Source organism: Rhodnius prolixus, unplaced genomic scaffold (assembly GCF_049639745.1).
Source record: "Rhodnius prolixus isolate KJV_2025 unplaced genomic scaffold, Rpr scaffold_1, whole genome shotgun sequence".
Taxonomy (NCBI): domain Eukaryota; kingdom Metazoa; phylum Arthropoda; class Insecta; order Hemiptera; family Reduviidae; genus Rhodnius; species Rhodnius prolixus.
This window is the reverse complement of record NW_027411581.1, coordinates 52,853,644-52,880,893: the sequence shown is the minus strand read 5'-3', so window position 1 is coordinate 52,880,893 and position 27,250 is coordinate 52,853,644. Positions and strand designations below refer to the sequence as shown.

General features: G+C 31.7%; 1 protein-coding gene and 1 long non-coding RNA gene across 12 annotated transcripts in view; one reads left to right on the top strand and one right to left on the bottom strand.

Annotated features, from left to right (window-relative positions):
* Positions 1 to 2,935: 2,935 nt before the first annotated feature.
* Spn (protein phosphatase 1 regulatory subunit spinophilin) overlaps positions 2,936 to 27,250 on the bottom strand; it is a 77,307-nt gene continuing 52,992 nt past the window's right edge. For 5 of the 10 annotated variants that reach the window (XM_074119101.1, XM_074119126.1, XM_074119090.1 and 2 more), the window contains 18 exons: positions 25,864 to 26,136; positions 24,753 to 24,906; positions 23,897 to 24,040; positions 23,650 to 23,812; positions 23,020 to 23,117; positions 22,048 to 22,215; positions 21,113 to 21,226; positions 20,047 to 20,100; positions 17,537 to 17,680; positions 16,701 to 16,865; positions 15,853 to 16,071; positions 14,659 to 14,856; positions 14,420 to 14,579; positions 13,139 to 13,297; positions 12,861 to 12,968; positions 10,105 to 10,190; positions 9,694 to 10,016; positions 2,936 to 6,609 (listed from right to left, as the gene is read on the bottom strand). In XM_074119101.1, the coding sequence (XP_073975202.1) occupies positions 9,741 to 10,016; positions 10,105 to 10,190; positions 12,861 to 12,968; positions 13,139 to 13,297; positions 14,420 to 14,579; positions 14,659 to 14,856; positions 15,853 to 16,071; positions 16,701 to 16,865; positions 17,537 to 17,680; positions 20,047 to 20,100; positions 21,113 to 21,226; positions 22,048 to 22,215; positions 23,020 to 23,117; positions 23,650 to 23,812; positions 23,897 to 24,040; positions 24,753 to 24,906; positions 25,864 to 26,136 (2,683 nt within the window). In that variant the 3' untranslated portion in view covers positions 2,936 to 6,609; positions 9,694 to 9,740. The remainder of the gene's footprint in view (positions 6,610 to 9,693; positions 10,017 to 10,104; positions 10,191 to 12,860; positions 12,969 to 13,138; positions 13,298 to 14,419; positions 14,580 to 14,658; positions 14,857 to 15,852; positions 16,072 to 16,700; positions 16,866 to 17,536; positions 17,681 to 20,046; positions 20,101 to 21,112; positions 21,227 to 22,047; positions 22,216 to 23,019; positions 23,118 to 23,649; positions 23,813 to 23,896; positions 24,041 to 24,752; positions 24,907 to 25,863; positions 26,137 to 27,250) is intronic. The other 5 variants (XM_074119107.1, XM_074119113.1, XM_074119120.1 and 2 more) reach the window with 4 other exon arrangements.
* On the top strand, positions 18,086 to 21,798 carry LOC141449821 (uncharacterized). 2 transcript variants are annotated; one of them, XR_012455726.1, is made up of 4 exons: positions 18,086 to 18,272; positions 18,732 to 18,867; positions 18,994 to 19,151; positions 21,456 to 21,798. It is a non-coding gene; the product is annotated as an uncharacterized lncRNA (long non-coding RNA). The 2 variants fall into 2 exon arrangements; XR_012455725.1 differs by lacking the exon at positions 21,456 to 21,798 and having other exon boundaries at positions 18,097 to 18,272; positions 18,994 to 19,277.

The window sequence follows — 27,250 nt, the reverse complement described above, 5'->3', positions numbered from 1 at the left end:
TTTGCTGATTTGAGATAATATTGTCATCTTCTTTTTTGATTACACGAATTGAATTTTTAGAGGGTACAGATGCCATTGTTTGTGGTAGTTTATCTACTTTACGACTGTCTTTAGTTGTGTCTCCATCATAAACAGCAGACAATTCATACTTGTTGCTATGAATCCTTGTCATTACCTGTTGTAATCCTATGTTACTACCACTGGTATTTGAATGTTCTATTGGTCTTTCTCGTTCTTCTTTATTTAAGTAAACTTTCCACCACGTACTGTGTGGCTTTTCTTTGTTCACTGGAGACACATCATGAACTGGTTTTACGTCTTTTGACGTTTTTGACTGCAAAACAATATTCGGCGGTGGTAGATGCCGTTGAAGTTGTTTTCCCTGATATTGTAATTTAGCGCTCATAAAACTAAGCGATTGATCGCCAATATTCTCTGGATAACAACCGTAGTTTGGGTAACTTTGAAATGGATTCGCATAAAAATACGTACGAGATGGTAGTGTCTGTGGATAAGGTGCAGCCCTTAAAATTTGTGTTGGTGGTGCGTACAAATAATTTGAATAACCACTGGAGAACATAAATTGTGGTTGTTGCTCTTGTGGATATCTATAATATTGTGGATAATATGGAGTATAAGCCATTTTGTTAAAAAATCTATTCAAAGCTCATGAAAAATATCTGTACTCAAATGGAGATTTTTTCCCCCAAGGAATGAATGAATGTTTCCAATGATAGAATTAAGATTTATAATTTACTTAACTTTATTTTCTTGTTTAGTTTCTTCCTTAATCCTTCATTGTTTCTTATTTTGTGTTGTGGGTGTGATTGTGGAGGTGGGATTGATTGTATGATCTTATTTTAAAACATTATAAAGTATAGTTCACTGGCAAATCTTAAATTACTTCTAAATGTGTCTAAAATGAAAAGGATTTCCATTATTTTTTTGAATCAGATACCCAAAAGTAAAATGGAATACCTATTCTTCGAAAACTTTTAAAATACATGTGATGCATTAAAAAACATATGTCTCGTTTTATTTTTTCTTAAAAATGTATATATGTACATATATATATTAAGCCTGCAAATCAGTGCTTATTTAGAATTTTCATTTACTTAACTTTATTAACTTATTATGACCACTATTGAACAGAAATGTTTATTCTAATTGTTTGAATGTATTTTCCCGCAATGAGTAGTTGTTGCATGCGACCCCACGGGTACCACAGTTCAGCACATCATGCACATTCACCAGAACAGTACTCACGAAACTTATACTACACCAACTTTACACAACTCCCAAAATCTTGAACAGAAACTCCTCACGGTTACCGTTCCTAAGGAAAGAATTCACTCGCAGGCCGATCCCCTGCGCAGCTGGGACCAAATTATACCCAGTCAGAACGAGGGAGCCTCACATCGCTAAGGCGGTAGAAGAGGCGCACAATGATGATGATACAAAATTTATTAATTTTTTATTCGTTTCCACAGATGGGTTTTAGAGGTATGTGCTATGTTCTCAAAAACACCTTTTCTTATAGGTTTCAGACAACCCCATCACTGTAACATCTAAGTAGTGAGCAATTTTTTTTTTGTTCATTTTGTTTTACACTTATTTTTATTAAGAAAAAATAACGTTACAGGTTTGATCTTGTTAATAATAAATTTTAGTAGTATTAAGCAATACTAATTTGTTCTATACTGATTATCGCATTAAATGAATTTTCCCATACTTCGTGTTTAAAATTCAATGTAAACAAAACAATCCAGCAACACTTTATTCATTTATGTAGATTTCAGTCAACCCCTAATCGCTCACCACATGCTCGGTAACGCTATCTGTTGAGGTGGTACTCTATACATCGAAAATGAAAGATGTATTCTACGACAAAACAAAGGCGCATTCTCAAACAGCAAGTTTGTTACAAAAATGCCATCAAGCAAAAGAGATGGGTAAATTTTTCATTTATCCGAAAATTTCCTCTCAAGCTGATAGTTCTCTTAACAATATTAAATTAATTGAATGATTAAATGAATTGTTAATATTAGGGTTTTAAGAAAAATGGCTTTTCCTGTTTGTTTTTTTAAAATTATCTCTGGAAGTTTCCTTCTCGCTACCCTTTCGTGAGCAGAACCAAGTCTCTTGCGGGAAACTGTACCTACCCTACCTCTGCAATAATTAACTGTAATAAGTCTATCAAATTTTAAATTAAATTACTGCCATTTCTATTTATTTAAGATAATGTAAAAAAAAAAAAAAGGAAAAATGCAGTAGCAAGATAATAAAAATACTTCTAGGGATAATAAAAGTAATTAAAATTTTTAATTCATTGCGCACTTCTAAATATTATATAATTTTACTGTTATATTGCTGACGACTAACTGCCTCTGACATGTGTAGTTAAAAAACAATTACTTGCGTATGATGATACGAAATAATGAAAAACATAGTGAATTAAATGCGTAACATCCACTACAAGATTGGCTAACTTTTTTGAGAGCGTATGCAAATACACATTATATATATATAGACTTTCGGGAGTAAGGAATAACTACATATGTATGTCATCACAATGCGTAACCTTATGATGATGTGTACCTATAAATTTTTGTAAATAATTTTGAATAACAATTATCTTGTTTACTGCAGTTCCTTAATAGCCATTTATTACTTTCGGTTTTGCTTGCTTCAGCTTTAGGAAAAATAAATAAAAATCAACGCGCTATAAAAAAAGAGGATATGCACACGCGGATATGGAGATCATGTCGCTCTCTTTATGCCATCCTTAATGGGGGAAACACGGCTGAATAGTCAAGATAGGAGAGGCTCTAAGATATTGGACAAGAAATGGAACAAAAAAATGGGCAAAAGATCTCCCCACCAGAAATTGACCGAAAACAAAAGGAAGGAAGGATTATGCAACTAAACAACAAAAAACAATGATTCAATTTTATTATTTTTTTAATTTATAATTAATTTCATCATGTAAATTAAATCATAAAAAATAACACGTGATCCTGCTTTAACAGGTTGATGATAGTTTGTTAATTCTTTTTTTTTGTGTGAAGACTTTTTTGTGGTCTTTTTTGTTATTTAATTTTTTTTTACAATTAATAAAAATTTGATATAAGTACAGACGACAGCAAAATTTTTACACACATACACACACACACAACAAATTTCCATTGTCATTTTCTCTTTGTTTATTTTTTTTTTTTTCTAAAACATTTATTTTTAATTTGTTTCTAAAACATACACAATTGACATTTACAATATGTAATAATTAAAAATGTATTTATTTGTATATTTATTTTTATAATAATAATTACTTTTGATTCAATTTTTGTTTTAAACATTAATTTTTTAAAAAATGACATAAAATCAAGTAGGCCCGTATTACGACATTTATTCTTTATTTACAAATAAGTATTTTAAATCATTATTAAAAAAAAAAAATACAAAATCATAAAAAATAATTACAAAATCAATTATTTCAAATTTTTCAATTTACTTTTATAGTTAACATTCTCGCCCTTAAAGAATTATACTAATTTAATAAAATAAATTTTTATCATAATAATAACTATTCATTACTGAGCACTTAAAACTCAAATAATAAAAATAAATAAATAAATAAAATACAAGAGTGTTATTAAAAGAAGAAACAAACAAAAAATTTACAAAATTTATTTTATAACAATTTTGTATAAATACTTATAATATTATTTATACATAAATATAGTACAAGAGACGGCAAGAGATTGTTTTTTATTTTTTTTGTTTTTTAACAAAAGAAATTACATATATATAATGTTTTAATTCATCCAAAAAGAAAGGAAATACAAAAAAAAAAGAAGAGTAAAATAACTTACATTAAATACATAGTAGTTATAATTTAAATATTACAACAATAAATTACAAAAACAAATAATACCGATGGCACAGCCAATAATGATAGTAAACAAAAAGTAAAAAATAAATTTAAAAAATAAATAAATAATATATAAATATATATTTTTAAATATGGTAGTTTCAGTTTAAAGAGGTTGAAATGTGACTTTTTAAAAATTTCTTTCCTCTCACAAGAGGAAGTACTTATTACTATAGAATTTCATATTTTTAATTTTCATAGATAAAATGTGCATTTTGTAATCCAGTGACAAGGGAAGGCACAGTGTAAGAGTTGCAGATTACAATCATTTTTTTTTTTTTTGCTGACTCTGTAGAAAAATATTGGAATACGTGCCCCGAAGTTCCGTCCTTTGGGACACCTGAACCCGGGAAAAACAGCTGTAATTAGGCCATTTTAGTTACCTTCTTTTATTATGAAAATTTTTTACTGAGAAACTGAAAATTGTAGAAACATTTTGTGTTTGAAACTTTAGGGGAAAGTGATTTTATGATGTCCCGAAGGTTAGGTCAATAAGTTTTCGGCCATACTCTTAAATTTCAACTTCTTCATTTTCTACGACTTTACCACCAGTACAAAGTTACTTGCTGTGAATTAAATTTGTTGCAAACGCGGTCTTGGCAGAAAATTAGAAAAGTTAGCTTACTTACAACCATAAGTAATGTAGTAAGAGAAAAGTCGTGTGAACGTTTCACATCAGATTGTTGTTTTCCTCTAATAAGGTTGTAATGCAATCGTGCACATTCTTGTACACATGTTTCGTGGTTACCGTTAGGTTTGTATAGGTATTCAAGGCGAAAATTTAAAAAGTTACTTGAGCATGTTCTGATTTATTTATATTTTAAAAACTCCTGCTAATTTAAATTATATTGATAAAAAAAATGGTTGGATTAAACAAACATGATAGTCACACGATTGGTAGAGGTTCGGTTCAGAGAGTGGGTCAGCGATTTTCACCACGGTAAACGACATGGATTCATGGCTAGGAGCTCAAGGCTTGGTAATCGCTCTACAAGAACTTATTCCAAAACTCTGGTAGTGACTAAATCGGAAAAAGGATATGTAAAAGCTGAAGTGTTTTGAGTTGGCCATATTTATTTAAGGTGTTCTCAATTCAGGATGAATTCTATTTACGTTTGAAAATTTACATCAGGCCCCAATTTGTCACGAGATAAGGTAAACATATGTTTCCTCATATTTTAAAGTTAAAAATTCAACCTTAGAAAGAAAGTTGTTGACTACTTGTCTACGGGATGAGCAAAAAATAAATTACTTGGTTTTGAAAACAATACTTTTTTTTGTGTGGTTCACATATTCCAGGGCTGGCAGTCATTTCTTTTGTTTAACAAGACGTAGTCCATACGCCAAGAAACAAATTAAACTTTCATTAAAGCCAATTTTTATCAAGTTTTTCATTGGTTACTGAATTAGTGTTATTGAAGAAGCTCCTAAAGGAGCCTTCGAAAGTTTATATGAGAGTTTATTATTATTTGTTTTTATGAACGAAACTGCTTTTATTTTATGGTTACAGTCAGATTGGAAATCAAAAGAATTCTTAACAAATTATAGTAGCATCTGTGACCGACAGATTTTTGTTTATCGTCAATTAAAAACAAAAATTAATTTCAAATTATAATAGAGCCTTCGACACTCTTCATTCTCTCAAAATATGAGAAAAAGAGATATTAAACAAAAAAAGAAAAACTACAAATCATTTTTTCTCCTTAATGAAGATAGCTGATAAAAATATACACATTTTCAAAAACTAATTCGCTTGTATTTCTGCCAGAAAAGGAAAAAAATAATTAGATCCGCAATGTAGAATGTATTTCAAGATTTTTTACAAAAACACAACTAAAGTACGGCTGCATCAGCCTACATATGTAGATCAGAGCATTCCTACTTCACTCTCATTTTTTCGCAGAAATTCCTAATCATTAAGTAAACGACCAGGTTCTGGCAATGAGTATTCCTTTAGATTTCAATAATCGTGCACCATAAGTGCGCAAATTTGAAAAAACCTCTTAGAAATATTGAAAACGCGTGGGAATCTAATCCATCTTGAGAGCTGGTTTAAAACAGCAACTCTTGTTATTTGGAAAGGGAATTTACACAGTTCTTTGCTAATTTCTGTGAAACCAATCATGTATTTTTATATTACCTAACAAGTCACTTCTTAAACTGAAACTATAAAATAATTCTGATTTAATAATTTTTACTAATATTATTTTTTGGGTTTTCTGTAATAACCTATATCATATACTGCCGTTATTGTGTGATGTTTTACATTTATTTATTTATTTAAATTAATATGTTAACATTTTATTCTTCTGTGAACTGGGGTTGATAAAACGGAATGTACTCATTTTTAAAAAAATTTGCTTATGAGCATTTTTTTTTAATTTCCAAAATTTTAAAAACTAATATTTTTGATTAATAAATAAATTACTGTACAAAAGATTACAACCTGCAATAATTTTCTTAAAATTATAGTTTTTTGTTTGTTTTATCATTTTTAAATTAATTTAGCGAATAAATACATATATATATATATATATTAATATCTTAACAAAAAAAACTAACAAATTAAAATTAAAATTACAAAAAACTAACATACCGGAAAATTTTTCCCTGATGAAGTTATTGTGGACTTGGTGTCTTGATAAAGTTGCATTTCGTAAACTTTTCTAGTTTTGGTACTGAAACAGTGAATTAAAAAGAAAAATTCAGTGTGAAACACAACAAAAACAAAAGAAATAGGCCTTTATAATTAGTTAAGGATTTAAGAAATTGTAACAGAAATTTGGCGAAAAAATGGCTTCAGATTACTTTCTTTTTGTTTAAGATAGCATTATCTGGCAATCTGGTATGTAAATTAGATGCAATAGATAGGGCCTATTGTCGAATGATTAGCAGAACTCTTCCGGGTGTCCCAGGGATTTGTTGAAATTGAGACTCTGATCAAGTTGAAAAGGAGTAAAATAGGTTTTCTTTATCACGATAGCAATTTTATCTGAAAGTTCGAGCTAAACAGATGGCTTCAATAAGAAGAATGCCTTTAAAATAACCCTTGAATCATGAAAGTGATGATGAAATGTAATATTGTATTTATTATTTTTTGGCCCCTCTTGTTAACAACGTCTACTCTTCTCTGTTAGTAATCGACGCAGTTAGGGAAAATGGTATATTCAGTTCAGGTTAATAAACAACTTGCTTCATTATTATTTAGACATAGAAACAAAAAAGAAAAAAAACTAACAAGTACTTAGTTAATCTCAACTGACCGATCTGTTCAAATCCTTGCTGTTAAGAGAGTTCAAAGATTGAATAAAAAAACAAAAACTGATAACACAATGTCAAGAGTTTATCCAAACGCAAATTGATAAATAGCAATTAAAAAAGAAGAGAAAGACATAAAACCGAAATTGCTAAATGCTAACTACTAAACAAAACTGATGTAATTAGACTACCGATTGTACACTACCGCTGCAATACTGAATATGACTTTCATTATTTACATCCACATTTAAAAAAAGTGATTCATCCAGGATTTCCCTTTAATCTGCCAAGGCTTCTGAGGAATTAGGCCTTAAAATTGATCTGACACATACGGTACCTCAGCTCATAAATTACAATTAAACCATTGAAATACTAAACATTTATTACCTAGAGACTCCTTTGATAATCTTTTTCTGGAAAATATTTCAAACATAAATGCTAGCTTGGCCTTCATGCCACAACCAATACACCCCAATCGTTCTGACGATGGCTCCTCCAAATTAAGATGGATATTCAAGGAAGAAAAGAGAGCCGGTACTCAGGAACTGAACATTGAAAAAAGGAGGGCTTGTCCTGGTAGACCGACAAGGACAACCTTCACCAGATATTAGGATTATTCTATCCATGTATGAAAGGAGGAAATATTCCTCCTCAACATCTACTAATTTTCCAGGGAAATTCCAAGGATCAGAGAGAAATATTAGTATTATGTCTGGTGTTTAAACAGCTCTCCCTTTTCAATAGAAGATGCATCCTTCTCAAACATTTGATAACTAAGCATGCTTTCTACAGCAGTTAAATTATTCACAGCCAACGCTAAAACGAAAGGTTAAAACTCTGAGGAGGAAACTGGTGCTTCGGAGGCCACTTTCTCGACACAGTCATCCTTGTGCTATCCATTCTTCGGGATGGATCACTTGACACATTGGATGGGCGACCAAAATCTTAGTAATGGAAGCGATAATAGTTCAGATCCCAAGTCCAAGATTGCGTTTTTGCAAAATTTCGTAATTCAGTATGCTGTACACGTACAAACGCGCGCACACCATGAGCTAGAAACACTTTAGTCTTATTCGGATGACCTAAAAACATATATTTATGGAATTTTATTGAGTGCAACAATACACTTCGCGAGATCATCTCATTGAACTAATACTAGTCATGGTAAATGGCTTACTTCCCAATGGTCGTTGATCTTTATCTGTCCAGAAATATTTCCATTGGATGTCCCACAAAATGAGGATAACTGTTTTCCAATTCCTATGCAGACAAGAGGAGTAAGAAACAGCCTAACGTCGTAATCTTACAACCTTACGTCGTACTATAAGTTCATTGAAACCAGAAAAAGTGATATGTCAAAACTTGTTTTGGGAAAAGCCCTGAACATTGAAAAAAGGAGGGCGTGTCCTGGTAGACCGACAAGGACAAACATTTTTTTGCTTTCGTTTGCATTACGAGCAGAAAAAAAAGTGGGAACCAAGCTATCCTCCTGCCTCAAGGGTTCGCAGTTGCTGTTGTTTTTCTGGTCTAACCCAGATGTCAATAACAAAATTTTATGACGTCTCTGGCCAATACTATTTAATGATAAACCAGTTCCAGATTGCTAGTCAATTTTTTCTTATAACATAACGGCTAATTTTGACGTTATATTTTAAAATTATACAAAAAATGCTTCTTTCCTAACATGTACAATTGCTCATTTAAGAGAAAAACATTTTTATTTTTTAATCTTAGTAAAAACACAGACGCCACGCCTAAAATTTCTCTGCCCGGATTGGTTGAGAGATATGATTAACCTTAAAAGAAATAGATAAAAACAATAGTGCCAAAATATATAAACAACCATGATCAAAACAAGGACACAGCAAACATTGTGATAACAATATGTATATATAATTTCCTCTCTTCTTATATATATAATCAAAGAAATTAAAACTAAAAAACAGGCAATTTCGTACACTTTTCTTTGAAATGAGATAATTTTTCATTATCTTCTGCAAAACGGCTCCATTGCTTTTTCTAAACTTGTGGTATTACTAATTCAACAAATTCTACGCTGAAATTTGTGTTTCAAACCTTTATCTATAAAATATATATCTATTTTTTTTTAAATAAATTAAACATTTAGGGAAATTCTGTATGTTTACTTTAAAAAAGAAGAAAAGTTTACTATAGTTAAAAAGAGGAAATAAGTCAGTAAGAGTGAATCTTGCCATAACTCTTAAATAACTACTATCCAACCCCCTCATCATATTTAAAAGCTTCAAACTTGTAAGTTAAACTATAAGGTTAATAATTAGAGTCAAAGAAAGCCCTGTATGTTTTTCACACCAATATTTAATTTTTTTAAAAAACGGTTGCTCCAGGATTCTTTAATCAAAGAATATTAGTATTCTAATGTACTAATTCTACACTTTGAAGCTAGTTTCCTAGCATCCATCAACTCACGCTAATACGTGACTTTGAGAAAAAAATAAATAAATACATAAAAATGATCAACTTACCCAAAATTTTAAATAAAAAATATACAGCCTTAGAATGAAACCTGCCACTACTTTCTTCTCGAAGCTTTTTCTGCTAATTTTTCAGCTTTTTTCAACAGCCTTTCCTTTTCTTTGCGTTGTTTATCAGACAATCGTTTCTCTTTTTCTGCTTGGTTGCGCAATTCTTTTAATTTTTTCTTCAGCCTTGATTTAATTTCACCAGAAAGACCCATTATTTTCAATACCCTTGAGTCTAATGTCAACAATGATGCACCATTGATGCCTGCCTCAAGAAATTTAGGTGTAATAGGTTCAAAACCTATACCTGTTAACCACTGACATACCTATTAAAATAAAATTTAAAAAAGCATGAAAGGATAGTTCTTTGGAATAAAGCAAAAAAAAGATGCTGGAAAAGATGCAATCACTCACTTGTTCCTTGGTCCAATCGGGAATGGGTGTGGCATGCAGGATCTGGGCCTTCCTCTCTTCATTTGGAAGCCAAATATCACTGGAGTCTGATTTGGGAAATAATAGAAAATTTCACACAAATTACCTTGGCATAGCCAACTTAAAACTAAAACTACTGCTGCAGGCTGCAGCGATTTATCCTTTTAATGAAAAGAAAAATAACAAAAGCAAACCGTGAAACAATGTTGAAATCCACCTGAGATGCAAACAAAAGCGAACATAACAAAGGAGGAAAATATAGCAGGATTAGTTTAGGCACACGGAGAGTTGCACACGATGTTTTAGTTGGGTGCCTAGACTGAGAACATTTGTGAACAATTTTCAATTAAATTATCCCAACTCCTTCACGATATTCGGGAAATTCATTGTCTTTCGCTACCAGGGCAGAGTATTAGTGGAGAAACGTTTTTTTGAGGGTAGACGATCTTAGAGGAGACAACCGCCACGAAAATAGGTAAACAGGTTTTTATTTTATTTTACTGTGATTAGGTGGAAATCCGAAAAATAGATGGAAAAAAACGGCCGGTGTATGTGTGAACTTGCTAGCTCAGAAACGAATAGGTTCCTACCGCAACTTTAAGTCAAAATCTCTCCACCATAAGTAGCATTTTAAAGTGAACAGTTTTACTTTTGTTCAATTTTTCTCGAAAATTACTATAAAGAGATTCTTTAAAGTATGTGCACTTGTTGCCTATGCTATGTATTTTTTAAAAATTCGGTTCGAAAATCAGCTTTTAAAGGGATTTGTATCTGCTTCAAGATTAGATGGCTCAAATTCGAATTAGAGTTTTTGAACTTCCTTTGGGTGAGCTGTATGAATCCAAGGAGGGCTTTGGATAACATAAATTTAGTCTCTCCTCACCGATGAATAATTATAATTATAATGATAAAAGGGAAGGGATTAGCTTAGTGGTTAGCGTATGTTGGATTCCAACTATCCGGAAGCCGGCAGAGTACTGAAAAAGCTCCGGGCGCCAATAACCTCAGATGGTGACGCGCCTTAATTTTAAAAAATTAAATAAATAAATAAATAATAATAATAAATAGTAATACTGGTAAAAATAATGGCGTCAATGCCCTCAGACGTCGATGCGATTTCTAATATTAATGCATCTAATTAGGTTTCTACTGTATTTGATTAAAACTGCTATATCAAATAATAAAAAGTCTAGGCTTCACATCAATAATTTTGAAACTCTATTGGCTAATAATGTCCGTATAGGATCCGCTTTCTTTTTTGTACATCCCACAATCTTTGTAGATTCAGTCCCCCAACAGACATGCTGGGATTCGCCACACTCGATTAGTCGATGAGTGTCTAATTAGCAGCGGCCAAGAAAGTACAATGAGAAAGGTCAAATTACGTTTTATTTGTTGTATGTAAACAGTTCTCTACAGAGAATGAATTTAAATACTTTTAAAAGTGTAAATTTTGAAAGACCTAATCCGCATAAAAGAACCAAAACCAATTTATAATTTATGCTCCATACAACACCTTGGGAGTGATAAGTGAAAAGAACAAGAAATTTCGAAAAGTTTTTAAACAAAAATCACAAATAAATAAATAATTTCGTTTGGTTACATTATCTGATTTTTTAAAATTTAGTCTATATTAATAAAGTAACGTAATGCCTATTTATTCAAGCTACTTCTTTACGTCTATCTACCATATAATTAGGTGACATGGACAGAGGCGAACAGAAAACATACACTACAAAAATTTCCTCAGAACAGTTGTTAACATTGGTTGCTGAAAAAAAAAAAAAAAACAACTTGCAAGTAGTACTAAAACTTCGGCTTAAATTTCAATACTATGAGAAAATGTATGTCTCAATCCGAAGATTTACGATGTTTTATTTTGCCAGAGGAAGTCTGAAGAAAGTGAAGTTAGTTTACTCCAGGGTTTTGCTACTAAAGAAATAAGAGACAAGGAACCAAACACTCGAAGTCTTTACCAACCATCTTCCTGAATGATGTTTACAGAATTCGAATTTTTTTTTTCATTCAGTAGCGTATTCCATAATTTGGACCCAAGGTATGTTATTTAATGTCACAAATTTACCCATTTTTTATACTTTTTTAATGAATTGGAAATTCGTCTATTTTTTAAAACCCATCTATTTCACACTTCAATGGGTTGATACATACTGACACTATTTACGACCTAAAATTATAAATTTAATTATTGAGGGAAAATTTAGGAATCAGTAATCCTATAGGATTGGTCAAATCACCATATTTGCGTTGAGCACGTACTCTATCACTTCTAAAACTATGTGAGAGCGATCGTCTAGCTGAAAGTTTCATGGAAAAAACCAAAATCAGCCAAATTTGAGTACCAGATCTAGTTGGTGACAGAGACAATCAAATAAATGATCAAACTTTGGCTCGAAAGAAATCAACGTTGAATTAAGATCAAATCTGTGCCATAAAAAACTTTTTTCAAGCAAATTCTTAAGGGATTCCATTTAAACTTATTCATGAAAGCCAGGTTAAACATTGAAATAGGTGTTCACCTAAAGTATGATGGTTATCACAAAATAATAAATTTATACTAAGGCATGCTTTAGGAAATCAGGAATATCCTGTGTAAAATAAAACTCTCAATAGCAAAAAATCTAAGCAAGAAAATAAAATTCAAATAAAACTAATCAAAAAAAAGAAAAGAAAAAAGAAAGAAACCATCTACGTAATTAAGAGAAACGTATAAAATTTACCAGAAGAACCAATTTTCGATGGGCTTGGGTCGGCAGTAAGAACTCCGGGTGATACACTTCCAGAAGATGAGGGGGATCCTTGCGCCCAGTTAATGGGATTTTTCTTAACTGTTATCCAAAAAATAGAACATACCATTTTGAATTTTGAAAAAAAAGCGAATATTTATGTAATAATCTTTTATTTTCTACCACTTAAAACAAGGCCTTCCTATCCTTTTTTTTGTTACTTCCGAAATGCATCATTAAAATAAAAACAATAATTTTTTTTTATAAATCACCTCTGAGATTAGCTTGATTTACAGCTTGTCTGATCTCTTCGACTAGTGATTGGGGGACATTAGATGAGACTTGAGGTTCACTACTACTCGACGACATTCTTCTTTCTCGTTCAGCTAACACTTGCTTCAGTTGTTCAGCTAATGAACTAGCTACTCCACCTTAAAATAATATAACACAATCACATATTTATGAAAGTTTACTTTTTAGCGACAGTGATGATAATATTGACTTTTAAAGAATTTTTTTATTATTTTAATAATCCATGCTTTTCTGGCCTCAAGCCTTCACTTTTATTTGCTATGAAATTTGCTACTAACACGATAAAACATGTCTCTGACTTACCGTTTCATTTTCAGCACCGTACTCGTAGTTCTTAACGCAAGAGGAACAATTACAAGTTAGAACAAGTTCGCAACAAATACTGTACATCACATTATCTATTTCTAGCGATTTTTTCACTGTTAAATTACAACTCAAATTCATCAAGGTTGAATTTTACAATATAGTTTAACTTTTCCTCTGATTTAATAGCTGTCCAAAATTAGTTTCATTTTGCAAAGAAGGACTCACCCAGTACTGTATCTGAATACTGTATTTTTCCCAAGACCAAAACTTGGTTAAGATATGTCTGTTTTTTTTAAAGTATTATAAAGTATAAAAATTACTTTTCCGAAGTAATTTTTAATACTTCGATAAATATAAGTAGCACCGTATGAATGGAAGCAACACCTACGCTCTTTACTTTTTCTGCTAATAAGAGAAGATATTTAATCATGCGACCGTGAAATTTCATAGGAAATATCTATTTTATAGAATCTTGAGTCAGAAAAAATGGTGTAAACATATTGTCTATAGGTGTGTTTTCGTTAATTTTATCCGTCAGAGCAATCTTTTTTCAATTCTGAATTTTTCCTATCACTAAAAATATCACCAGAGGTTTCTTATCACAATGCAGAGGAATTAGAAACTTCTCCCTTTCCGAGCTACTTAAGCTGGCTGCAAATAGTTCATGAACCTAATTGTAATTGTTATTTTACATTTTCATACAATTTTCTTGAGATTTGACAGAAACCTTTTAGGTTTTAGTCGAAATAGCTAAAACGTTTCGCCATTATGTTCATAAACCTCGCTTAGACTTGCTGTCCACGGGCTTGAATCAGAAAATACGAAACGTAGCATTTCATTAACCTTTCATTAAACCCTACCTTTGTACACTAACTTTGTTTGATTTTTATGCTATATTAAGATCTAACAGATTTATTTAATATTGGTATTTTTACTTCTATGAACAAGACTGGCCGCCGTAGAAGTCACCTGGGTTTGGCTAACATTATTATTGGAATTATTCCAAGGGTCTGGACTGGCATGTTCACGATACCTGTCTGCACCTTCGTCCACATCTGAACTCTCCGTACTTTCGTCAGTTGTCAGACCATAATCCTGAAATGTTGAGGATCTGAATGAATAATTTGTACTAGATTACTTCTAATAAATAAAATAAAAATAAAAAAGTCATTACCGAACTACTATTCGACAACGCTTGTTTCTTAGCAGAAGTCGGTAAATGCCTGTTGGCCAGGCCACCTCGGGTAGCCAGTTCAGCTTTAGCTCTGGACACGGACACATCAAGCAAAGCATGCGGAGGTACAGCATCATCAAGTTCATCTTTAACTGCACCATTAGAACCACCCGGACTAGTACCACCCGTGCCACACACCTTTTTACGTCACAAATTGGCACGACACATGCAAAAACACAAGACAAACAAATGATATTAGGCATAAACAATAAAAAGCGTGCACCATTTTATTTTCAATATTGTTTTTTTTTTTGTTGAATTAAATACTCACAAAATTGTCTTAATTTATGGGAGTCAGATAATTTCAGATAATGACTTTACATATATTAGATTAGATTCCGTGGGAGTTGACCAAAGATCCTTCACGAATTATAAGGTCCATTTCGGCACCCACGTTCTCAGATGAGCCGAACTCATAATCGTGCCAACTCTTCATAATGATATAACACGCAAAGGACCGTTTCCTCTCCTTCCTAAGAGAACTTTTTAGACAGGCTATCCGCTGCCAGGCCATACATGTGATATCATTTGCGATACATTACCTTTCTCAAGGTGCAATGACCCAAATAAGGCTACGATCATCCAATTTCGCCCACCTTGTTGGAATAAAACGATAACACTCGAGTAGCTAATAATGAACCCTAATCAGGTATTAATAATCCTGATCAGGACTGAGATTTTTCATCCACTATTCCAACGAATTGCTGCTCTCGGTGCGTTGGCTCAATTCCCCAAAAAAGTCATTGCCACTTTTAGTGGGCCTGATGGGCACACCTAATTGCTCCTATGTAGGAAGAAGGATTATTTGTTTTATTACATATGACCTCTTACACCTAGTAAGAGGTACTGGAATCGTGTCAAATTTTAGAAATTAAATAATCGAAATTACATGTTTAAAAATCCCTGAACAAGAAAAAAATGTTTATAACGCATGATCTAAATGAGAATTATTTGCTCAAATTCGGTATCCCGGTGCTTCTGATAAAAAACAATCCGGAAATACTTCACACAAATTTGTTAATCTAATGATAAATTTCGGCCGGAAAACCTAAATTTAGTAACCATTATTTTTCTCCCCTTTGACAATCCCGACTAAACCAATTAGTAATTAATAAAAGAAATAAATTAATCTACCTTTCTTTCAACTGTTGCAGTTTTTTCACCTTCTTCAGGACTGTCCTCTGCTTCTGAAATTTCAGTAGCTAATGATTCTAAGAGAGGTTTAACTGCCTGAGGTCTTCTAGCCATCGGCGGAGTGCTTAATCGTATGTTAGGACCTTCGGTGTGGGGAAGATGCATTGGAAGTCCAGCACGTTTTTGTGTTTCTAATAGTTCCTCTTCCACTTGTATTATCTGCAATCAATTATTAGAAAATCTGGTTATGTATTAAGAATCTGAATTTTACCTATAACAACAAATCAACTTAATAGTGCTCTCCATCCTCCAATTACAAATATAGTGCATATAAATTACTTGTGAGGAGTCCTCAATAAGCCTGCTTCACAAATACAGTACTTAATTAATGAGTAAGATAAAATGCGTCATCTAAGTACAATTTCTTCTTTTTTTTTATTGTTTTTATTAGATCAGTAATCGAACTAGCAAATAGTAACGTTTTTTCAATAGATTCCACATAACGACCATAAAAGTTGTGAAGTATACATCAGCTTGGAAGATATGCACGCTAACAGACAGGTACCGAAAAAGCAAGAAATAAAACTTAATAGCTTATTCTGAAGTTATATGTAGAGATGGAAGAAATGCCAAAAAAATTTGCTGAAATGGGGGCTGTAATGCTGTTATCAATAGAATATTCAGAAGTCTGGGTGCAATCTAAAGTAGAACTTTTTTTTTCTTAGAAGAGGTGGGGCGTATAATCTCCCATAGAACTACCCACCTGTTTATACTCTCTCCATTTTTATTAATGTGCTGCCAGGTAAAAAAAAAAAATTATAAAATAAAATGTTTAAACAATGACTTACCCTATCTTTAAGGGCTTTCACGAGTGCATTGTATTCCGTATCTTTTTCCTGTAACATCTGTAAATAGAATTCTTCACGATGTAACAGTTCTGCTTCTCGTTGATGGAATTCACGTACTAATCGCTTTGTCTTCGTGTATTTCTTTTCTAAAGCAATATATTGTTCCTAAAACAAAAATAATAATGTTAAAAAACTATGGATACGAAAACCAATTATGGAAGAAATAATCTTTTTTTGCGAAATACTATTTTATGTATACTATATGCGAGAAGCCCTCCTTCAAAAAAATAAAAATAAATACAAAATAATAAATAAACAAATAAAAAGAAGTAAAAATCTGGTTTTAAATAAAAACTTGAGAACTTTCTAAATTAATCAGAATTTAGTTCGCGTAACATTGATTCACCACAACGTAATTCATAAAATTAATATTAATGAAAAACATTCAAACCAAAGATTTCTTAAAGGAAGAAAATACAGCCTAATTCAGTCGTTTTTTATTTTTGTCAAGCTTTCGACCTATGGACTAGGGTCTAGGGCTAGGATATTGTAAATTGGAAAAGCATAATTTTTGTTCCTAAACATCCTCCAAGTTATTTACACCTACTTTACGTTTGATTTAAAAGGCCCTTTAAAGCTATTGACTATTATATTTTTTTACATTGATATTTGCATAAAAGGCAGATCGTCAAAAACTGCACGAAAAAGCGTAACGCTGAAAAACACTCAACTTTGACAATTTTAGGTAAGGTTGGTTTGTCTTCTGTCCTGTTTGTTTATATACTCTAAGTACTTTTTGTCGTACTAATAAAAAATCGTACTTAAGTAAAAATTACCTGGGTTTGATGGAGCATGTCCTGGTAACTTGCATTGTCTTTTTTAACAGCGGCTAAGTTTCTCTCAACTTCACGTAACTTCAACGTTGTTTCACGTAAACGTTCGCCTAGATCTTCCCTAGCCCCTTTTTCTAATTCTTCTAACTGTAAAAAATACAAACTAAAATAGTAAAAAAAATTAAACAAATAAAAATGATATTGAAGATTTTATTTATTTTGAGAAGTTACTTTTTGTGATTTTCGTAGAATTCCCACGGCAAAAACTCAAAATGAAATAAAAACAAAGATGCACAAAATTTTAAAGTTAAAAATTCATTACAGTATAAAATACTTTACAGTAAAATGCACTATTCTTTATTTTATTTTTAAATCTAATGAATTAAATGGATATGGAATACACATGAAAAAATGTATTATTAATGAATGGAACAGAAGTTATAACACACATACAAACAAGATCGTCTTGTTGTCCAAGATATTTTGAAAAAATAGTACAAAATTGTATTACTAAGTGAAAATGACGTATAAACTTATTAAAAAAACTGCTGATTTTTTCTTGCGCAACTATGATTTTAAAAAAAAAATCACTGCTGGAGCAAACAATTACAAAACATAAAATGAATTAAACACCTGCAAGGACATTACAAACCCCCAATCGACCAAATGCAGGCTCATGCCTATCAAAAGTGACTATCTCAATAGGAAATTACCTGTAATATTTGTTCACAACTATCTGGTCAGTAAATAATAAAAATTTAGTAAGTAAATTGATCCTTAAAAAATCAATATATTCAAAAGAGCCAGGATATTTTAAATTATTTGAAAAGCATAATTATTGCCCCTAAACGTCCTTTAAGTTATTTACACTTATTTTACACCTGATCTAAAAGGTCCAAAAAATGTAATTGCTTTAATATATTCCACCAGTTAATGTTGCCCACAACGAAAGAAAGCTCAGCTTCACTAAAAAGCGTTGAAAAAACAATTCCTAGGTTAATTATAGTATATATATGTTATGTATATTTCATATATTTTCCATATTTTAAAACCTTTATATGTATATAATCAGTTTATATTTGTATATACGTAACTGACCTTTTATATATGTATACAAATAACTGATTTAAAATATGGAAATGTAGCTTCTTGAATGGCACTTTCTGATGTGATGTTATACGACTTGTGGTTTTCACAGCAAAGTCACCAAAGAACAAACTCATTCAATACATTTCGGCAATAAAAAAATTAAAATCAAGTCTCTCACCCACAACAATATATACCTAAAATTGAAAAATGAACCGTACACAGAACACATGTAATAGACATCAAAGGCAAGTTATAAAATAAGCAGTTTTTTCTTCTTCTTCTAAAGAATAATTCATTTATCTTAATTAATAACTTTATATTTTCATTATGACTAAAACATTATTTATATTAAAATGCATTCTTATATCCAGGTACCAACCATATTTTATTTAGTTTTTGTGCAACCAAAGAGAATACATTCCACCATTGGTGTGACCAACCCAGTCAAAAACCAAATCAACCACAGAAGTAAATATTAGTGCAAAGCAGAAATAATCCGCACAAAAAAAGTTATTAGCAATAAAAGCAAGTAAGCTTTTAATTCAAAAAGGAAAATCCTAACCAAAACACTTCCACCTTTTACCAGCATATATTTCTATAATTTTTTAAAATAAAAATCGTAAATAAATTAAATTTTTTCAAAATTAAACAAAAATGTATGACTCACATAAAACTAAAGCAAATGGTAGGCTTAAAAGCAGTAGCTTAATATTGTACCTTTTTTTTTAAGTTGCACAATTTAATTAAAATATGCAAATCTTTCTATGAAAGATATTTTCTTAGAGTTCCGAAGTATTGGTTTTAAACAAATTATTAAGCAAGCAAAACACGCAAATAAGGTAGAAGATACAAATATTCTTTCCACTTGAAGTATATCGTAATTCATCCACTGTGATGGAAAAGCCCTTTGCTACTCTAAGCCCTAAGCTATCCCAAAGAACAATAACTACATAAGTCGAGTTGTGAACGAAAATTCTTATCCGAATTGAGACATTAAGAAATACTGTTGTGCGAACAAATCGAACATTAGGAAAAACAGGAGTCAAGAAGTCATGAAGTCATTTTTCATTTTATCAAATTTTGAACAGACTAATTACTTTTCTTAACCACAGCTACGTCAAATTTACAACGCAATAAATTAGCTTAAATTAATGTAAACCAATCAAGTTGAAAAAGAAAATAATGAATTATAAAAATGACTAAAATGAAATACAAGCAACTTAGATATTTTTCCCTTCAAAAAACTTAGAAACTAATGTAAGTTGTAGGCAATATTAGTGATTAGCATACATTTTCTCGTTTTTCTCAAGAAAAAAAAATCCAAACAAGCTGTAAAGAAAAAAACCAAAACCCTAAAATATAAGAGTGATAAGATTTGTTTAAGTTTTGCTTTTTTTAATGGTTTTTTTAAAAATAATTCTCACCCTTAATCTTAACCTGGTCACCTCATTCTCGGCCATTGCTTGTTTTAACTGGCTCTGTAAAGTTTGATTCATACTCTTTCATCTATTTATTGACTTCAGTCTGTAATGTTCTTATTTAATACTCTGAATGAGACAGCGTTGTGAAAATATGCAAATTAGGTATTAAATAACAGAAAAAATATGGTTAATGTTGCTAATGCTCTTAAAAAGCTATTAGCGGATTTACTATAAAATTATTCGTTTTGCCCTATTTATTTTATTTTTGGAGGGGGCTCTTATCCAGTTCTATGCTGTACGAAATTTTTATGAGACTCTTAAATCATGATAAATAAGTCAGACATTACTTTAAAAAAAATCAAATCATACGACATTGAAACGTGAAAGATAAAGTGACTTATCGGAATTAGTCTTACATCATGATCGCACAATTGGCCGGCAATCATGACGCACAACTTGGTAGCTAGTGAGACTTCCTTGTTTCAGTGCCCGATACCTCTACACTAACAAATTTATACAATGAAAACAACAAAAATGTTGTTTCATTCCAGGTTTCTCAATTTCCAAATTAAATAATCCTAATTTTTCTCAATGAAAACAAATACACAGTCAATCATAACGCCGAAAGTGATTTCAGCACCCAGAGTAGCTCCTAATGTGAACTAAGGAGGAAAGAAGTTCTTTTTCACTTGTAGCATCATGCAATTAGTTCTGAGGGTCGTTCAGGAAAAATGATAGTAAAAATGAAATATGAATAACTTAGATTCGCGTCCGAAATTGAAACATCTGCGAAAACATTTTTGTAGCGACTTCATGTTTAGGCACCACGTTTAAAGTCAAACCAGATTTGGCGATTATCAAATATTCATGTCCAATAAAGGCTTTTACGTCCCTTTTATTTTATAATTCCAAATTTTAATAGAACCCGTAACATATTAAAACAAAACATGTATAAACTGTGCTGTCCCATTCAGATTTTAACTAATTAACCATATCAAAGTTTTGTAAAAGCAATAAGGAATACATGTAAAGGACAAAATATTTTATAATTTGTTAAAGTATGGCTTACCTCTTGTAATAGGGAAGATAAAGTTGCATTATTGTCATCGGAAGCACTTTGACTATCTTCACTGTACCTTCTCTCTTGTTGTGCTCTTCGTTGGTCTTCACGATCTTTGTCGGCCTAAAAATAAGCAGTATTAAGTGTGTGCATCTATTTGGGATTAGAATTACAATAAATCTTCGCCTTTAGGTTTCTTCTGATTTTACAATTTAATTTCCAGTCGAAATGGAGGAATTCTGACTTCTTACTTTCCTCATCTTTTAACTTTGTTAAGAGTTCAATTCAACCATTTTAGCAAGTAACAGGTTCTGGTAAGTATTTAAGAATAATGAACCTTTATTTTCTTCAGCCCTTCTTGAGAAGAGTTGGATAATCGTCTTTCAATGGGTGTGCCAATTACTACAAAGCAGGGGGGCTAATAATGAGACTTACTTAAACCAATTGAAGGTTGAAATTATGGAGGAATATTTTATACAAGGATTTGAGACCTAACAAGATTAAGTCAAACGGAAGGCTTCAAAAATTGCTAAAGAAAAAAATACTTGCCACACTGCCCAAAAAAACCATAATTTACTTCCCATTTCCAACTTCCACCAAACGTAAGTATCTGCAAGAATACTTGTTGGATTTCGAACTGTCAAGTTACCCTCGGAATACATAAGGTACCCAAACGAAATAAAAAGTTTGAACTTTCTTCTGCAATTTATTTTTTGAGCTAAATAGTTAAACTGTTCTCACTGCATATTTTACAAAACATTTTTCACTCATGGGACGTCAAAACATGTATTTCCGTTGAAAAAACATAAGTACGATCTTAGTTACTCACGTAAAAGTATTTTTTAATTTCAGAATTCATATAAACATAAAATTGTTGGGTGTTTACAAGGAAGTATTGCATTTCACCGATCCATTACTCTTATTTTGAACAAAAAATGAATTACCTGTAATGACTGACGAATTAGATGTGCCACTTCAGAATTTTCAGGATCTTGTTCTCGACCAATTAAAAATCTAACACGACCGCAAGTGTTGCGTAACACTGATGCTGCATACGCTTGTGTGACACCTACTAATGATTTTCCGTCAACTTCAATTATTTGATCGTTCACCTGAAACAGAAACAATAGAAATCAAAACAAACATAAATCAACTGCGAAGTATTAAGCACGATAGTTAAGTTAAATTGATAGCTATGATCATGATGCATAAAAGATGAGTCATATTTTGATAAAAGAAGAGGGAGATAGAATGGTACAACCATTAGAAAGCAGATTACAATTTATTTAATTTAACATGTATACATGCCACTTTCGATTCAAATTCATTACAAAAACCTGTCATGAACCCACAAAAGAATTTTTCCTGAATTATTCCGTGGCGTACCCTGATTCGTACACTTTACAAAATTTTTGCTTCCAAGGTCATCAATCTTTTTTTAAAAATAAAAAAATTGAATAGATTTAATTGCGATATGCATAAATATTATTTTAACACCATTTCTCCAAATCTCTTCTTCAATCGTCAGTTAGAATGCATTCTATCTCGTAAAATATAAAAATAATTAATGACTTGCGCTGCATGGAAAGATAATACCCCTGGCTGGCATTATTGAAAAATTAAATTGCCATTTTGTACTGCTGATAATATCATGTTATCAAAAACTGCTGAACGTCATGGCACTTCTAAGTTGATGAACTCCACTAACTTGATGAAGTGGAGTTAAAAAGAAAGAGATAAAAAATAAACAAGTACAGAATGTTTCCTAAAGAAAAAAGGGAAAGTAACATCCCAGGTTGTTAAAAAACTTGATTTCTCACTAGAGATTCTATAAGCACAAATTTTTTCTGTGCTTTAGTAGAAGCATAATAATAATTTTCTCAAAGAATATATAATCAATAAAGTGATTTTATTACCTGAATTCGTCCATCGGTTGAAGCAGCACCACGATCCGTAATAGTTTTGACAAAGATTCCAAGCTTTTCTAGGCCAGCATCCGCTCCTACCCCCATACCTGTTGGGAAAATATAATTTCAATAGAAATATTTTTAAAAGTACAGAAGTTTTACTTTCTGAATTATACAATTGGTTACAAATGTAGTACACACTAATATTTGAGATAATTCTCATTATTGACCCATTTTAAATAGAGACTTGGGAGGGATTCTGTGGGAAAAATCTTTCTTCTATCAATCTCTAATCCTCCGTTTTGGTCGACTTGAGGAGAGTCGGAACTTATCCCCTAAAAGTTATTAGATTAAAGATAATTCCCTTTCCATCAACTCAACCTATGCTCTTTCAAACTTCTACGAACGATCCATTAGCCTAACCTGAATTACATGACCTCGAGAAAGAGTATAAAAGCAGTCTCTAAGTTCCTTACGACTGACAAAAAATACTATCTTGAATTTTAATCGTTTTTCTGTCTAAATCTGATCTGGGCAGATGACCCTTGGTCGTATATTGTGACTGAAATACCCAATAAGAAAAATTACCCGTATGAGACAAACATCTTTTAATTAGCAAAAACAGAATAAAATGATTACCAATTATGGAAAGCCCAAGACCATCTGGACCTTTTACAAGATCTACTGGGAAGACTGAAAGTTTTTCTACACGTTTTTCTAGCTCATATTCGGCTGAAGCTGCTACTGGGTCTACATCCTCATTGCGGCGATCGTATTCGCTAACCGAAAATGTGGAGTAAACCTAATTTAGAAAATAATAATTATTATTTTTATTTTAAAAATACGAATTAATACAAAAAATATTCGCTAATAACGTTAGACTAACCCTAATTGGCTCCATACTAAACTGAACTTTTCTATTCAATTTGACTGGACAATCAGCTGGTTCAGAAGCATCACTATCCAGACCGGCCACCTCCAACCAGTAATGTCCATCTTCAAGATAATGTACACCTCCTTCTTCTGCCACCTTTTAATTTACAATTTTATAAGATTAAGATAAAAATTTAAATAAGAAAGTGAAAAACAAAAAATTGGCAACTTGTAGTAAACTTAGAAGCGGAATTTCGGGGACAAAGGGTGATTAAATTAACAAATAATATTTATATATTATATTTATATAAACGTGTGAATACTCGCAAAATTTTCTCTCACATTCTAACTTTTCTTGAAACATAGAATTTTTACTTAACTTAGTTTGCTTAAATGTATTGAAACGGCACTTTATGAAGGATGCACGTCCACAGCTTCACATAATCCTGATAAAAGCCTTTTTCAACTATTTAACATATATTCAACACCAGCGATAGACTATCAGAGTAAACGAAAAGCCGTTCGATTTCACTATCTTCCAACAAACGCCGAATATTAGCAACATCTTGAATTCTCACTAACATAGGTTCTTTAAAGAGCAATAAATGCTATCTAGGTGAAAAAATTATCATGGCGCATATGTTTTCATTTCATTTAAGAATATATGCTCAACATTTTGTGTACAACTTCAATTAAACTTACTAAAAGTGATATAATCACCCATTTTCTCCGTATTAATCCATTGACCTTGCTTTGAAATTTAGTAAACTTTGTGAAAAATCCAAACTTCAGACATTTAAAAGATTTTGTTTTCACACCATAGATTCTAAATGTGATTTCTATATTTTCAATAAGAACATCTTACTTACTTCTTTGTACGGTACAGGCTGGATTGACATGGGTGGAGATACGTCTAGATCTATTTCTGGTTTACTTGGTTCAAGATCGTCCAGACTTGCAGACAATTGACTGGCGCAATCTTCCAATGTATCCACAGAGCATTCTATACCACCGCTCAACAGACTGCCGAAGAGAAAAAAAAGTTCAGTGTTACAAATCTTTAAATTGTAAAAACATCTTAAGTGAAATCATCCTCATTATCATCATTTTGCGAATTGTAATTTTTCATCTCTACTTATTTTCCGAGAAATTAGACATTTTTAGAAAATGGATTAGAAAGAACCATTATGTAAAGATATCTCCTTAATTGGTGCCCAGTCAGAGATCTTACCAGAAGTCTATTTCCCTTCCACGAATTGATAATTCTTAGCATTCATGTTTAAGGTTGAGCTCAGAGGGGTAGACGATTAGCTAAAATGCTGAATACAATACTGGAAAGAGACTGAGTAATTTTATGTTTCCCATGGACATCTCTCAGACTTCTGTTAGATCAACTAATACCAGACTTTAAATCTCTTATGAGTAATCAAGTATTGATCATTGTTTTTGGAGACTGATTCATTTATCCAGAAGGAAGAAAGAGTAATGCTAAATCCAGTCATTATTTTTTATTTTACCGACATTTCGACCACGGGTCTACGTCATCTTCAGGGTTTATTGACAATATAATATTTTTACATTGTTATTATAAAATTGGGGATTATGAAGACAGAACAGAAGACACGCTACACCAATAGCTAATTAGGGGCCTAAAGAAGGAGGGATGAAGCGCCTAATTTGGCAAACCTTACTTCCTCGTTTCTCGAAATACGAACATGCCTCGGCACTAAGAGTAGAATATCTGTGATACAAAAAACTTCTGGTCTCCTAAAACAACCTAACACTAACTTCGAGATGAAGGCACAAGAATTTAATTTAATATCACGCTGTCTAAAATAAATAATTTATAAGAAAAATGACTGATTAAAAATGGGAAATCCAGATAAAATAAATTATAGCTAACTATTATTGGGAAAAGCAAGGCCAATTAAACAACAATGATCCACTCAATGTCATATTGTCCAAGCAAAAAACAATTACCTGGACTGAGACGCTTGTAAAACATCTCTGAGCCATTCGGGCTCATCATCAGCTACACCAACAGTTTCACTAGATGTCTCCATGGTGCCGCATTCACCTCTATGTAGTCCTCCCAGATCACTATGGTCACCGCCGGACAGTGATGACTCTCTACCTTGGCCATCTGTAGAAGGCGATGATTCTGAAGGTGAAATCTCCTGCTGATGTACTGGTGGTGATAAAAGGCGTACAACTTCTTGTGCTTCTTCATCTGATAGTAATGTCTCTCCAGCCCTAATTGCAAAGAAGAATTAGAAATCATTAAAATTTATTTAATCCAATAATTGTCAACTAAAAACTGGACCAAGCTTTTGCTAATAATTTTAATTAATTGGAAAGAAGCTCTTAATAAAGGGGCTACAGTAGAGATAGGCAAAAAAGTGGTCCGCACAGTTATTCCATCCGGCCTTCTATGAAATGGAACAAATTACTGTTTCAAGATCAAAACTTGAAAAAAATTTTAGTCGACAATAAAACACGAAATACTCCGTACTACTGCTTTGAACATGACAAATTGTACCCTTTAATTATGTGGATGTTAATTGCGTACTTAACAATAGCATAATAAGAGTAGAGTCTTAACGTAGTAGACAATCACAGCCAGATTAAGGTGCATCATTATCGATATATGCTTGCAAACCAAGGAAAAAACTAGGTTATAATAATCAATTGAGCAATCAGTTCGAGGATTTTAGAAAAACTGCAATTTCCCCAACAGAAATTGTGGCACCCATCCCACCAGATCAACTGCACTAAAAATGGAGTACAACTTGCATAAATAGCTGACATTCAATAATACACATCAAACCCTTTCGAGGTAATCTCGATTTGGTTTACTCATTTATTTATAAGTTACGCATTTTATCTATAAAAAAAATTGTTTTAAGACTAAATAAGTTATTTTAAAATCATTTCTGTACAGATGAACACCACGGCAGTGATCAACTGTTGAAAAAATGTTGTTTCAAAATCGATTAATAAAAAAAAAAAGTTGAATGGACAAGGGAGTCATTCGCCACTTTAAATAAAAACAAATTACTTATTTTCAAGATTAATTTAAATTACCCATATTTAGGATTCATTTTTTTCCCCTCCATCATATTAAAATGTAATTTGACACATGCATCATGCACAAATTAAAAAAAAAAGTAAAAAATTCTAAAACAAAACTTAGATTCGTTTTCAAAATACAATCAAGCAAAAATTGCAAGCTCCTAAAAAATAATTCACAAAAAACGAATCATTTAAAAAATTTGAAGAATATTACATACATACCAAAGGCTTAATTTCTTTGGAGAAACCATAGTATAAAGATTTGGTGAACGAGTTAAAATTAGACATTCCATTA